Source organism: Aphelocoma coerulescens, chromosome 19 (assembly GCF_041296385.1).
Source record: "Aphelocoma coerulescens isolate FSJ_1873_10779 chromosome 19, UR_Acoe_1.0, whole genome shotgun sequence".
Classification (NCBI taxonomy): Eukaryota; Metazoa; Chordata; class Aves; order Passeriformes; family Corvidae; genus Aphelocoma; species Aphelocoma coerulescens.
This window is the reverse complement of record NC_091032.1, coordinates 236,085-250,235: the sequence shown is the minus strand read 5'-3', so window position 1 is coordinate 250,235 and position 14,151 is coordinate 236,085. Positions and strand designations below refer to the sequence as shown.

Below are 14,151 nucleotides of genomic sequence, written 5' to 3'. Positions count from 1 at the left end.
CAATGCTAATCAGGTCCTCTTTATTCATTCTCTTATGATCTTTTCCTAGACCAGGTGTCTGTGACACACACACCAGGAAGGATGTTCGGGCACTGGTGTTCGTTAATGGTCGCTTGTCTCTTGTGCATCCTCTGGCAGCTCCCAGTCCATTGAGATGTTAAGTTCATTGGGCCTTGCCCAGGGAACAGTCTCTCGAAAAGAAACTTCCATTCCCTTCCCCCTGGGCAAAGATGAACAAAGCCTCTGACTAAATTAAAAATTTTAGAAATTGTATCATTTCCAACAATCCTGTTCCACCCCCTGCCATGGGCAGGGACACCTTCCGCTAGAACAGGTTGCTCCAAGCCCCATCTAATCTGGCCTGGATAACTTCCAGGCATGGGGCAGCCACAGCTCCTCTGGGCAACCTGTGCCATGGCTTCAACCACCTTTACTGCCAAAAAACTCCTTCCCAGTATCCAGTCTAACCCTACACAAACCTCTGATGAGTGATGGGACCACCAACACATAGGCTTGCATCAGATTATGCCAAAATACAGTCCAGCTGCTCAGGGGAAGCAAAATCCTTCTCTCACCTCTCTTCTTTTTCGGACACACCTGTAACCACACTTTGCCCCTCTGCCAATGCTACACCCTTCTTGTTGGGCTCTGCCAGTTGTGCCTGCAGCACCCCCTCCAGAGCTCCCACCCACAGCCTGGATCCCACAAAGGAAAAGCCCTATACAACCCTCCCGCAGGCTGCCGGGGGCCCTGCTCCTGCTGACAGACGGTGGAGCCGCCTCCCCACCCCCGGCCCCAGGCAGGGCTGGGGAGCCCTGCACCACCCGGTGCGCCAAGCACAGCCTGACAAGGGCGGTCAGCTCCGAGAGGGGCCGGGCTGGGCCTGACACGGGTAGCAAGAGAGGGGGCAGTGGTGCCGTGTCACCCCCTTGGTCACACTCCGGGCCCGGCTGAGGGGCCGCAGCCTCCCAGGCAACACGCACGGCCTGTAAGGACCCCCGAGGCGTGCGGGCACGGAGCCGTTCGACAGCGGCTCCCCGAGCCCCCGGGCCCGGTGGACGCCCCGGCGGCGCCCCGTACGCGGCCGAGCCCTTCCCGGCGAGGCCCGAGCGCGGCCCCGGTGCCGCCAGGGGGCGCCGCGCCCCGCACCGGTGAGAGCCGGGGCGGGGCACCGAAGTGTGAGCGGCAGGGCCATGGACCAATTACAGCAGGGAACGGCACGAAGGCGCGGCCACAGCGCTTGGGGACTCTGGGGGGGCGTGAGCTAGTGTTGAGTGACGTTCAGCCAAACCAATGCGCTTGGCAGTTGCCGCACGGGGGCTGGGCCTCCCGGCCGCTCCTCCCCAGTGGCATTGCCGGGAACCAATGAGAGCGAGAAGCCGGGACGGTGGGCGGAGCTGCGGGTGTAAAGGTGGTGGCCGCGGGGCGTGAGTGGCAGGTGGGCAGGCCAATGGCGCGGAGCCCGTGCGGCGGCGCCGCTGAGCGGGGCGGCGGGGCCGGGGTGGCGGCGGGCCCGGGACGGCCATGGACCGCGTGAGCAGCACTATGAAGCAGGTGTCCAACCCGCTGCCCAAGGTGCTGAGCCGGCGAGCGGGCGGCGGCGGCCTGGAAGCGGAGCGGGAAAGCTTCGAGCGCGCCCAGGTGCGGGTAGAACAGGGCGGGGCGGGGATGCGAACGGCGAGGAAGGGAAGGTGCCAGCTGCCGGGGCGGGGCCGGGCTGGGGCGTGGTGCGATGGGAGCGGCCCGACAGGTACCTGGAGTGGGCACAGCGGGGCGGGGCTGTGCCGAGCGGGCGGGCTCAGCCAGGTGAGCCGGGGCGGGGCTGTGCCGGGGGCGGGCACAGCTCGATTGCCCCGCAGGTTGGGGTTGGCACGAGGGGCGGAGTTGGCTGGGTGGGCGCGGCTGGCCTGGGCGAGCTGGGTTGGCGCCAGCGGGGCTGCGCCAGGGAGGTGGGGATTGACGAGGCTGGCCCCACCCACCCAGCGGGGCGGCAGGTCGCCATGGGGGACAGGGATGGGGACCCCCGGGCCCCCTGGCTGGGGCTGAGCGCGGCCCTGGAGGAAAGCCCGGGGACATCAGGGTGCGGCGGCACCCGGGGTGCCCCAGCCCAGCTGCTCAGCCTGGCCTCCCCACCAGTGGGGCCAGGGCACGCTCACCCGCTGGCCTGGGCTGCCGGGTCTCCAAGCCCAGCCACAGCCGGGCATCTTGCCCAGGACAGTGCCACCCTGTCCTTGGAACCACCCTGCGCACACATAGCCTGTGTCTCCGCTGGCTGGAGGGTACATGGAGTGACTCTTTGGCCAGTGGAGTCAGTCATCCCACTGGGTTCTGCTCCTGTGTCCCTCAGGGACACCAGGTGTGGACAGGGCAGGGGACAGGGTCTGTCTCTGTGGGTGGCTCCTGGAAAGAGGCACCGACATGTTGAAAAGCAGACAGAATTTGCTCCTCAGCAGCATCCAGAGTATCCGGATGGAGCCCTTCACTCAGGTGTTATTAGGTGATGGATTGATGTCCTGCACAGAGAGAAGGTGGCAACCAAGCTGGAGGAGCAGCAGGGGTGCTTTGGTGGAAAAAGCTGGTCATTTGGGGAAAGGATGTGCTTGGACCAGCTGGGGATATGCCTGGACAAGGCATGGGGAGGGTGAAGAGGGAGGGATGGCAGCAGGGGGAGCTGGGGACAGCTTGGCCCCTGCTCCATGTACCAGTGAAGCAGAGCTGTCCAGACCTTCTGCAAGAGAGGAAGGGAAACTGAGGCAGAAGCAGGGTAGAAGTAGGTCCAGTGGGAGCAGACTTGGATGAGACCAGAGTGGGAAAAACACATGGGAGATGGCTTAAGGATGGAAATTAACACCAAGGATCAGGTCTGAGGGGATTTTGCAGGAAGAAAACCCACCAGGGTGTGAGGTTGGATGCAGGATCATGTGTAGGGCTCTGCTCACCTTCCCACTCAGGTTACCTCAGACATCAATTATTTATTCATATTGCTAGAGGTAGGACTGGGACCGGTTTGCTCCTGGAACCTGCCATCTCCTTGTGTCAGCAACAGCCCCATGGGATGCCTAGAGCTCTCACGGGCTCCCCCTGACACTCGTGGTTTTCCAGGAGGGGCTGAGTGGAGAGGGCAGTGGAGCAGCACACACTCCCTACATCCCTGCAAGCTGGATTTCATCTTCCTCATCTGATTTCCAGACTAGTGACACAGCATGGCCCTGCCTGGCTTTTCCTTCTTCTGTGCTTCAGCTCCAAGCAATTCCCTTTTTCACTCATTTTTTTATTTCCCCCCTCCTTTTTTTTTTGCATAATTCTCTCTCTTAGTTTAGAGAACTTGCCGGGCACCCCTTAGGTCTTGGTCATCCAATTTTTGTCCAACTTCTTCTTTCTGAGGTTTTTTTTTTAGAGAAACTTTGTGTGTTTGCGGTTTTTTCTTTTTGAAAGTGACTTCTTTTAAGAGAAGTTTCATCTGTTAAATGGCTTTAAAATGAAAAGTCTACCTGTGTTTCAGCATGTACAGACTCCTTCCCTCCTCCCCTCCAAATCTCCTTGTCTCAGAGCAGCAGAGGATACACCGCAAAGCCTATTTTGGGCTAAAAGAGCCCAAACAGGCAGAAAGTGTGTCCAAATGGGCCTTTGGGGAGCCTGAGGAACACCTTCTTGGGTTGACACCACCCAATTTCTGTGGTCTGAGCTTAGTTTGGCAGAACAAGAGCACCCTACAGAGCTGTGGTGGTGGTGGGACACCCTAGTAGTGGGGCGGTCTGGTGGTGGGATGCTCTCATGGTGGTGGGATACTTCCATGGTGGTGGTGAACTGGTGATGGAATGGTTCCATGGCGGTGGGACGCTTCCATGGTGGTCATTATATTGCACAATGACTCTGCCCTGACAACATCCATCTCTTGGCTTGGAGACAAACAGGAATAAATTTCCTGGTAGCCTCTCTTCTGCTCCTACAGTTGTTCAAGTGTCTCAATTTTCCTGGGAATGCAAATGTGGGAAACCTGAGGACATGCCCAGGCACGGTATTCCTTTCATGCTGTCCTTGCTGCCTGCTGGGCACAAGCAGCTCAGGGAGAACAAGACACAGCCAAGGGCTCCTCTTTTCCTTTCCTGTCAATGCTGATCGTTTTCATGGGAAGTTGAGCAACAGGGACACCAAATCCTGCAGTTCTGCTGCCGTTGGGATGAGCTGGGTGCAGCCCTGCTGTGGGAGTATGTGTTGCAAATGTGCCCCCTTTGCTGGTGTTTCACGTGGTGATTCACCACCACTCATCACCTCAACCTCAGCACAAATCTTTGGGCACAGCAAAGGTCACCAAGGGAGGAGAAAAAAGTGAAAATTCTGCCATATTTTAAGATAAATGTTTGTATTTCATATGGTGTCTGATGTTTGCATCCCCTCCAAGTTCTCCTGGTTGGATTGAGGGGCATGTCCTGGTTCTGGAGCTCTGTAGGGAAGGTCTTCTTTGTTTAGGTTGGTGTTTGGGATCTTCCCTCCTTCTTCCTCCTTCCACACTGTAGTTGTCCACAGCAGACATCCTTGTGCCATGATGGAGCCAAGGAGGTAAATTCCTTCTGTGCTTGGCTGGTTGGCAAAGACTGGATATTCAACAATTGGATGAGCCAAAGCATTGAGGGTGAAAACAGAGTTGGAAGGACACAGGACTTCAGCGGGGCAGGGATGACGCTCCAAGGGTGATGTCCTAGGCTCTCCTGCTCCTTCACTCATGTTTTGGACTGCCATGGGATATTTCCCTTCATTCCCAGCAGGGATATGGCCAGCAGGGCATCAGTGCAGGTGCAGCTGCAGACTCCCAGAGGTAGTGCGTGACATTCCCAAGCAAAGCAGTATCTGACTCGTGGAAGGCTGGAGGTGTGGAAAGATCTCCTTCCTGACACAGCTCAGCTCTTCCTGCACCAACCCTCTCCTTCTTTTTGTAAACCCATCACTGGAGAGGGGCAAAAATGCTCGGACATCAAAATTGCGGGAAGTGCCCTTGAAGCTGCAGCAGGATGTGCCCTGAGCTTCAGTCCTTGTCCCTGCCCTGTGGGTTTTGGTGGAAGGGAAGTGGCATGTTGTGGTGGCATGTCATCTCCTGGGCTGCACAGTCACCAAATAACTCTCTTGTGTCTCCCATCCTGAGCACTGCTCCAGTGCCCGGCCGTGCTCCACCATGAGCCATCATGTCCCACACCACTGCAGGCTGCCTTGTCCTGAGCTGGTGCTGTTTCCCAGGGATGAGGGCATGAGGTGGAGACAGTGTCTGGGGCTGTGGAGGAGCTACAGAAATTCCATGTTTGTTCCCCAGAGCTCATGGCTGCTGGGGCTTTATGCCAGCAGATGTGGCTGCATGCCCAGCATGGTCCCTGTGGCATAGGGACAATTCCAAGGGTGACCCATCCTGACAAGGGTGAGGGTTGAGAGGAGACACTTCTTTGAAATTCCTGCAGAAAACCTAAAAAACTTGCATTTTAGGTTCTTTGGTGGCAGGTTTTTTCTGGAAAAGTCATGGAGTAGCAAAGGGAAACAGGGACCACTTGAGCTGCCCACGGCCGCCACTACCTCTGGCGCATTTACATGCTGGGTCCTTAGCACTGTGTGCAGCAATAAAAGCAATTTATGACTCAGAAATGACCCTGGAAAGATGTATTTGCAGCAGAAGGTGATTGCTGACCTGGCTGCATCTCCACTACTGCCATCAGAGTCCCCAGGGTGGTGCTGGGGATGTCAGACCCTCCTGCTAAGGGTTTCCCAGTGAGAAGGTGTGGCATTTTCATGTCAGGAGGTGCAGAACTCTGAATGCAGCTGATGCCACATCTCTTCAGGAAGGTTTTAAGGTCCTGAGTATCCATGAGCCATCCCTCAGGGGCTGCAAAGCTGTTTTCCTTCCTGCCTTGCTGCTGGAGGAGCCTTCTCCAAAACCAGGTGCAGAGAAATGGTGCAAAAGAAGGAGAAAAAGTATCAGGTGCAAATTAAATGGACTTTTTTTTTCTCCCCCAGTATCAGTTAATAAATCCTTTTGATGTGTGACCCAAACTTTTTCACAGTCAAATGCAGGTTAAAAGCAGCTTTGTGCCCATCCAGTCCCTGCCATGGGCTGTGCCACCTCTGGGCACCATCACAGCCCCATTAATGCAATTAATCCTTTTCTCCCATCATTTTTATAATTGTGAATCTGTATCTCCCAGACACAGCAGCCCAGCTGATTTCAGACCAGACCCAGCTTGGTCCGACTCACAGTTGCAGAGGAAATACCATTTTACTACTGAAAAAAACAATTTTTGTGGTTCAGATGCTGCAGCCACCAGCAGCTTTGCCAAGAACTTCAGTTCTTACACAGGAAATGAGGCTCCTTTCAAAGCACCAGAGTGGGGCTATATATATACAGCCTCTCCAAAAAGATATTTAAAGAAACATATTGACACTATCAAGAACAGGAAAAAATAGCTCCTGGCTGTGGGGAGCGAGGGCTCAAGGCAGCTGAGCCCATCCTGGGGGAGTAGGTGATAGAGGGGATTAATTCATAGCCCTTTCATCTCCAGGAAAAGGAGCTCCTGGGTTTTGTGCTGTGTGAAACCCCCATGCTTTCGGTCTCCTGGCTTTTACTGGGAACCAGAGGTGCTGGGGATTGAATACAGCTTTAGCAGTGAAGTGAGTCATCTCCTCTCTTTTCAGCGAGTCCCTCTTAGAAACTTATTTCCATCCCCAGGGAAAGAAAATAGTTTGTCTTGTACCAGATAGGGGGCTGCTTTTCTCATCAGTGCATGCAGGGATGGAGGGGTTTAGGAGGTTTTTTTTAGATATAGAAGTATCTATTTTAGATGCAGAAATATCTGAGTTTTTTAATGTGGGGATGGACTCCAGAAGCAGCTGAGCCTCAGGAGGATGAATGGATTTGGTGCTGAAAGTACTGCCACCGAGTCCAGGAGCTTCTGCAGCTGGGAAAACATTATGGTTTTGGACCACCAAGTGACAAGGGGGAACCTTGCCCTGAATTACACCAGAGGCCGAGTGGGAAGACAGGGATGCTGGGGGATGTTGCTGCCCCAAAAAGCCCTTTGCCTCTCGCTCAGCATGTACTTTCCCACCAAGGATGTCCTGAGGGGTGCAGGAGGGCTCTTATCCAGTTAACTCCATCCATCTGCAGTGCTGAGGAGAAACAGCCAGGAAGGCAGGGTTTTTACTCAATTTCCTATCAGAGGACTCTGGACTGAGTGTGGTCCCCTCTGCTGCCACTGGCCATGACCCAAGTCCAGGGAAAACAGTGGGGAAGGGCATATAGGATGTGGGCACCTGTCATGAGGAGGGGGTGACTCATCCCAGCTTTGCTCTCCCAGAAGAAAAAACTTCTGGACAGGGGCTGGAGCTGCAGAAGGGCCAATTTTGGCTGGAAGACTGAGAATCCAAGGATGGGGAGAAGGTGCCCATTGCAGCCCATTGCATCATCCCATGTATGTGACATGGGGCCAGGATAAGCATTGCCTGCTCCAGCACCATCCAGCACATGACACTGCAGCACAAACCCCAGCACCTGGATTCTGTCCCCATCCTCATCCCATCACCTGCTGCTGGCTCTGCACCCTCTGAACCTGGGACAGAGCGTCAGCAGCTGGGGGTCATGCAGCAGCATGAGGGCTGGAGAAGGGCTGGATCCTGGCCCTCATCCCTGCCACCAGCTTGGCTGATTTATTTTGCACAGTCACCAAATAAAACTTCCTGGGGACAGCCTGTTCCCCGGGTGACAGCAGCAACAGGCAGTACAGCCGGTGTTTTAGCCCGGATGTGTGAGTCCAGCCCACGGCTGGACTAATTATACACTGTGTGCTGTTCTGGGCTAATCACAGGGCAGGGTAAATTATCCCAGTCCACAGGAGAAAAGTGAATTATTTTATCAAATGCATACACAGACATTGAATAGTTTATTATGGACTCACCGAGGGGGTTGGGTCAGAAGGCACCTTTAAAGCTCACCTTGTTCCATCTCCTGCTATGGGCAGGGACACCTTCACTAGACCAGGTTGCTCCAAGCCCTGTCCAGCCTGGCCTTGGACACTTCCAGGAATAGAAGTGGAGCTGTTGGAGTGAGTCCAGAGGAGGCCGCAAAGATGTGCTGGGGCCTGGAGCCCCTCTGCTCTGGAGACAGGCTGAGACACCTGAGGGTGTTCATGTGGAGAAGAGAAGGCTCTGGGGAGACCTTAGAGCCCCTCCAGTGCCTAAAGGGTCTCCAGGAGAGCTGGAGAGGGACTTGGAACAAGGGGCTGGAGTGACAGGACAAGGGGGAATGGCTTCAGATCAACAGAGAGTGGATAGATAATGAGATGCTGGGAAGAATTCTTGGCTGTGAGGGTGGGGAGGCCCTGGCATAGGTCGCCCAGAGAAGCTGTGGCTGCCCCATCCCTAGAAGGCCAGGTTGCATGGGGCTTGGAGCAGCCCGGTCTTCCTCTAGTGGAAAGTGTCCCTGCCCATGGCAGGGGGTAGAACTGGGTGATCTTTAAGGTCCCTTCCAACCCAAACCAGTCTGGTATTTGTGCTATGTGAGTTCAAGCTTTCCTTGTGCTCTTTAGGAGTCCCAGTGGGCCATGAGTGCTGAGGTTTCCCCACTGATGCCATCCCCTGTCTTCTGGGCTCTCAGAAGGAGAAGGGACAATTCCTGGGTGTCCCTGAGGTTCTGGTACTAGCACCTTGCAACACAATTTGCACTTACAAAACCCTGAATTCTTGTTCACTTCCATGTGAACACAAAGACTGGAAAAAGCTATTTTCCAACTAGTATCTGCTAATTCAAATAAAACCCGATGCCACAGGCTCTCTCGAGAATGCTGAGCTTCTCACATCCATCTTTTATTCCAATAAAAGAGACAAATGGGAACAATAAGCAGCAAGTCTCCAACCTGGCCCTGGTGAGAGAAGCCACTTCTCCTAAAGGATCCCTCCTCTGATGGAAATTTCCTCTTTCCTGCATGGTGAGCACTTGGCACAACAGGACCAAACACCCACTGGGGAGGGGCACAGGCTGATGATGTTAAACTGGGATTTATTGTCATCACATAAAGCTACCAGTCAGACTAGACAAAAATAGCATCTAAAATTATGGAAGTCTTGGAATAAAGTAGCCACAGCTCAGCAGGGTTTTATTAGTTTGCTTCACTGCCAAGGCAACAAAGGGTCTCCTTCACGTATGGCACATTTGGGCAACCCCAGTTCCCCTTGAACCTGAGTTTCATGGCCAAACCATCAAACCAGCCTGGCAACGTCCCTATGAGCTGAGTAAAGCTAGAGCCAACTCTGGAGCTGCCCAGTTCCTCAGTCCACACTGTTGCCAGCCACTGGACTGGTACTTTCTGCATTGGTGGGAAAAAAGGCACCTTCTTGTTGGAGCACCAAACTGGCACAACCAAGGGACAGGAAGGGATCAGTGAGTGAGTGCTGAGCACTGTGGAGCACAGAGACTCCAGGACAAACCTGATAGATATACCTAGCCCAGCCCATGGTGGGGACTGACACCCTGTGTTGGCCTGAAGATGTTGTTGGAAGCCATGACCAGGGTCTGATTCTGCAGCAGCTACAGAGCTGAGCCCATCCTCATCGCACAGCACCAACCACAACCACAACCAACCCTCAGAACATGCTTTCCATTGGTGTGAGGCTTGGTAAGCTGGAGAAGTGTCCCACCAAAGAAGGGACTGAGATTCCTCAGTTACAAAAGGCAGCTCCATGTGCTGAGAGACTCTTAAAACCTTGGGGTTAGGCTGGAGGACCTTTAAAGATCATCTAGTCCAAATCCCCTGCCATGGGCAGGGACAACTTTCTCCAGGGTCAGGCACCTGAGCACAGGAGGGCTCTGTTAAACTGTTGAAAAGAGCAACTGGCATCTTTTGCACAAGCCAGATGTGACCCTCAGATCCCCAACCTGATCCTGGTGAAGTCACAGTTCCAGGTCTAAATGCAACCTCTGCATCCCATCTCTAAATGAACTAAATGCAACCTCTGGATCCCACTAAATAAATCCCAGCAGTCTGGCATCTCCATGGGCTTGGCAGCAGGTCACGCTGGTGCCCTCACCTTGTTGATCCATGGGCATCACAGAATCATTTGGATTGGGAGACACCTCCAAGGTCATCGAGTCCAGCCTGTGACTGATTCCCGCCTTGTCACCCAGCCCAGAGCTCTGAGTGCTATGTCCAGTCATTCCTTGGACACCTCCAGGGATGGGGACTCCACCACCTCTCTGGGAAGCCCTTTCCAATGCCGAACAACGCTTTCCATGAAGGAATTCTTTCTCGTGTCCAACCTGAACCTCACCTGGTTCAGCTTGAGTCAATGCCCTCTTGTCCCATCTGTTGTCCTTCTCCTCCTGAACCGTGGTTACCAAGTGTGCCAACTTCAGGTTGTTCCATATGGACCACCCAGTCCAGCTCTACAACCCTTGGAACTGCTCAGGAGAAAAGTCCCACAGCACCAGTTAGTGGTGTGAGGATATTTTCTGAGGTCTTAAGGGAATGCTGAAGTGGTGGCAGAGGAAGACTTCAACTTTCGGGGTGTTGAAGAAGTCAGTGTAGGCTAGGAATGGCTCCCCAGAAGAGATGCTGCTTCTACACTAAGTCAGCGAAGCCATTGAAGAACTCATCTCTCCTGGTGGCTCCGTTCCCAGTCAGTGACCTGGTGGTGTTTTTCCAGCCAGGAATGTTTTGTGCACTTCACAAATGGGAATGAAATGTTCCGACAGTCTGCAAGGTTTGGCTGCTTCTGGAGAGGTAAATACTTGTCTGGAGAGGGCAAAGGTGGGTATTCCTGAATTTGCTGAAGTTTGTGGTCACCTGGAACTTGCACAGTCCATCCTGTCCTGCTGGGATTCATGGGACAGGTGTCGGGTGAGGCTGTTAACCCTTTCAGCAGCCTGGGGAAAGGGGAGCTGTGTTTTGGTGGAGCTCCTTCCACCCTGTGTTCCTGGGGGACACTCCATGCCCTGTCCCTGATCACCATGGTACCTGCAACCCTCCCCAAGCACAGGGAACCCAGAGTTGTTTTGGGGTGATGGATGGGGCCAGTCCTGGACCTTCTCCTCACACAGGAGGGGTGGGAGGTGGTGGGGTGCCTTGGGATACGGCACAGACAACATTTTGGTGGGTGGGATCCAGCCTGGAATTTCTGTTGTGCCCCACAACTCTCCTTCCTTGGGGGACACCTCAAAAGGTGGGTTGAGCAAGACCCTCTCCTGACTTCACCCATGTCCTCAACAGGAGGGCAAACTACTCCCTTGTTTGTCTTCCTGGCTCTTGCAGTCCCACTCCAGCTCTTTTTATAGCTCGGGAAGAAGTGCCTTGAGTTTCTGAGTCGTCTGGGAGGCCAAGCACACAGGGAGGAGTCACAGCTAGAAATAGGGCTGCTCTCCACTCCTGCATTCCAGATTTTTTATTTTTTTAGCTGAAATGTCCAAATTTGAAGAGTCCCATTGCTGCAGGCACAGAGCTGGGAACTATCCACATTTTTTCCATTCACATTGGGTTTTCTTTCTCCTTTGCCTTATTTCCAGTGCCCTCACACCAACCACTGAGCCTCCTCAAGATGATTTCCCCAGGGAATGTCAGCCCTTCCTGTGTTTTCTGTAACCCCCAGATTTCACCCCTCAACATGGCTGGTTTGCCAGGAGAACTCCCTGAGGAATTAGTAATGTCTGGGGGGGGTGGAGGAGCGATCAGGTACTTGCCAAAGCTTCTGAGTGGTGGGCAAAAAGCTCAGACTAAATATCCAGGAATTTCTGCCTACAGGGAGGGAAGAAAAGCTTTGGCAGCAGCACGGACAAGAATAAACCAGAGCAAAGGAAAGAGGAGAAATTGTTGGACAAAACCTGTGGTTTCCAGCCCGTTATTATATGGGATTTTGGCTATGGTGCTATGCTAGGGCAGGGGCATGTGGACAGAGCTGCCCTGGCACAGCATCCACAGCATCCTGGGGTCAGCTCCTCTCTCCCATAGGAGCAGGGCATAATTAACTGTGTCACCTCCAGACTTTTCCATTAATCCCTTAATATTTGGATACTATTGTAGTATGCAGCTAGGGTACTAGCTGTGTAGTAGCTATGTAGTACTGCAGCTAGGGTATGCCCCTACTATGTAGGGGCATACCCTAGCTGCAATCTCCCCTCTGAGAGTTCTTTTAGCACAGAACCACTTTGGGTCCGTGCTGTCCTTTGTCTGTCAGCCTCCAGGGTGCCATGTGTGTGCACCAGCATCTCTGTGAGCTGGGAAAGGGACATGCCAGGGAAAAATAAATCTGGGATCAAATCTGAACCAATCTTTCTTCTAATCAGCTGTCACATGGAAATGACAATTAGCCAGTGTCCCTGTTAGATCATTAATAATTTTAACCCTTTTTCCTCCCTTTCTGCTGCATTCACTAACTCTGTGAGCAGTTGCAATCCAACTTCTCTTCCCCATCAGCAGGGAAAAGAGATTTTTCATATTGTGGGAATGCTAAGAACTATGGATTCCTGTCAGAGGGGTGAAGTCTGTCAGGCCCTTTCTTTGGATAATAAGCAAATTTTGAGAACCCAGTCCCAGCACCTCCAAGGGATTCTTTCTTTCCAGCTGCAGCAGGAAGTGCTGTGATTTCTGCTTGGGGAAACAGCAAGCATCTCATGAACAGGGTGTGTAGCCATGGTGAGGTCTTCTACTTCTTCTTCCCATGGGTCTTTCCACCTTTCCCAGCCCTGGAGGGTAAGGATGGTGCTCAGCTCCTTACACAGCTGGTCCCACAGCCTGGGTGTTTCAGGACCTGGAGTTTTGCTTCTTCTCTGCAGGTGTTCCTGGTCCTGTGTTTGGGTTCAATATGCTCTTCCAGAAGGAAGCAGCATTTGGAAATTCCCACCGATTGTCCCCACATGGATTTGTTTCTCTGCCTCACCAGGGTACAGCAGAGGGCCTGGCCATGGTGGTTGGGCTGTGTCAGGGCTCTCTGGGTTGTTTCTGACAATATCATACAGCAGATTTCTAGCACATTTTTATTTATTTATTAAAAAAAAAAAAAAAAAAAAGAAAGTCCTGACTCCCTGAACATCATCGGAACACTGAGGATTTTCTCCGCAGAAGTGCTGAGTGCAGCTCCCATGGTCCCCGGGCTGGTGCCTGGCTTAGCCATCCATCATCTTCTCCGAGGCCACTCTGATTCCCGTGGCTTTTGTGTCCCAGGAGCCTTGTCCCTGTGTCACTCCACCCAACCCTGTCACCTCCCAGCACAACATGTCCCCAGCAGGAGGATGTGCTGGGGGAGGGGGAGTGGCGTGGGGGGTGTGAAGACCAGGGTGCCCTGTGCTGGGCTGGGCTGGCCTGGCAGTGGCTGACGACTGCTGAATTGCTGGAAAAGAAGGAAATTGGGTGTGTTTAGTGTCTCTCAGAGCTGTCCCGTGTGCCCTCTGCCAGCGTCGATGGTATTGTGTGTGCTCCACGCGTTGTGATTTGCATTTGAGAGCAGAGATTTCCCTCCCACATTAAACCCCGTTTTCCTGGAACAACATGGAAATCCCGGGGCTGCCCTTCCCTCTGTCCTGATGGACTCTAGCAGGGGCATCCCTGGGGTGCAGAGCCCCTCAGGCGCCCCTCTTTGTGCCTTCATTCTGCTGTGGAAGATCTATCATCCTGCTCGTAGGGCCAGAGGAAGCAGGGAACAGAGTGGCAGGCACAGCCCTCGACGCCCAACCCATTCCACTGTGAAATTACACGTGGGGGATGCCCTCCATGCCATGGGGAACCGGTGGCTCCCAACACCAGGGGCATCCCCTGCTGCCAGAGAGGCTCTCGATGGAGCTGCATCTTATAGTCTGTGCTTATTCCAAGTGCCTCCCATCTGTTTTCCCAATGCTTCCGGGAGGCATGGGCGTGTTTTCCACACCCAGAGCTGGGTTTCATGCCCGTAGTGCCCCTCCATCCTCGGTGCTGGGGCAGGACAGTGCAACCCTTCTCCTTGGGCTGCATAAGCCCAAAAGTATGCTGGCAACACTCCAGCCAGTGGTGTTTATTTCCACACAAGGAAAATGAGGAAAACCAAATATTTATATCTCAGGAAGGGATTTTGCAGCCTTTTGCATGGAATCGTGGCTGCTATTCCCTCCTCGATCAGCTCAGACAGGCGGCAATAACACATGAAACACAGTTTCCT

At 53.6% G+C, this 14,151-nt stretch overlaps 1 protein-coding gene across 1 annotated transcript in view; it reads left to right on the top strand.

Moving 5' to 3' along the window:
• Window positions 1-1,478: 1,478 nt before the first annotated feature.
• Window positions 1,479-14,151, top strand: part of HIP1 (huntingtin interacting protein 1) — a 42,826-nt gene continuing 30,153 nt past the window's right edge. Inside the window, exon 1 of the mRNA XM_069033210.1 lies at window positions 1,479-1,641. Coding sequence (XP_068889311.1) covers window positions 1,525-1,641 — 117 coding nt within the window. The 5' untranslated portion in view covers window positions 1,479-1,524. The remainder of the gene's footprint in view (window positions 1,642-14,151) is intronic.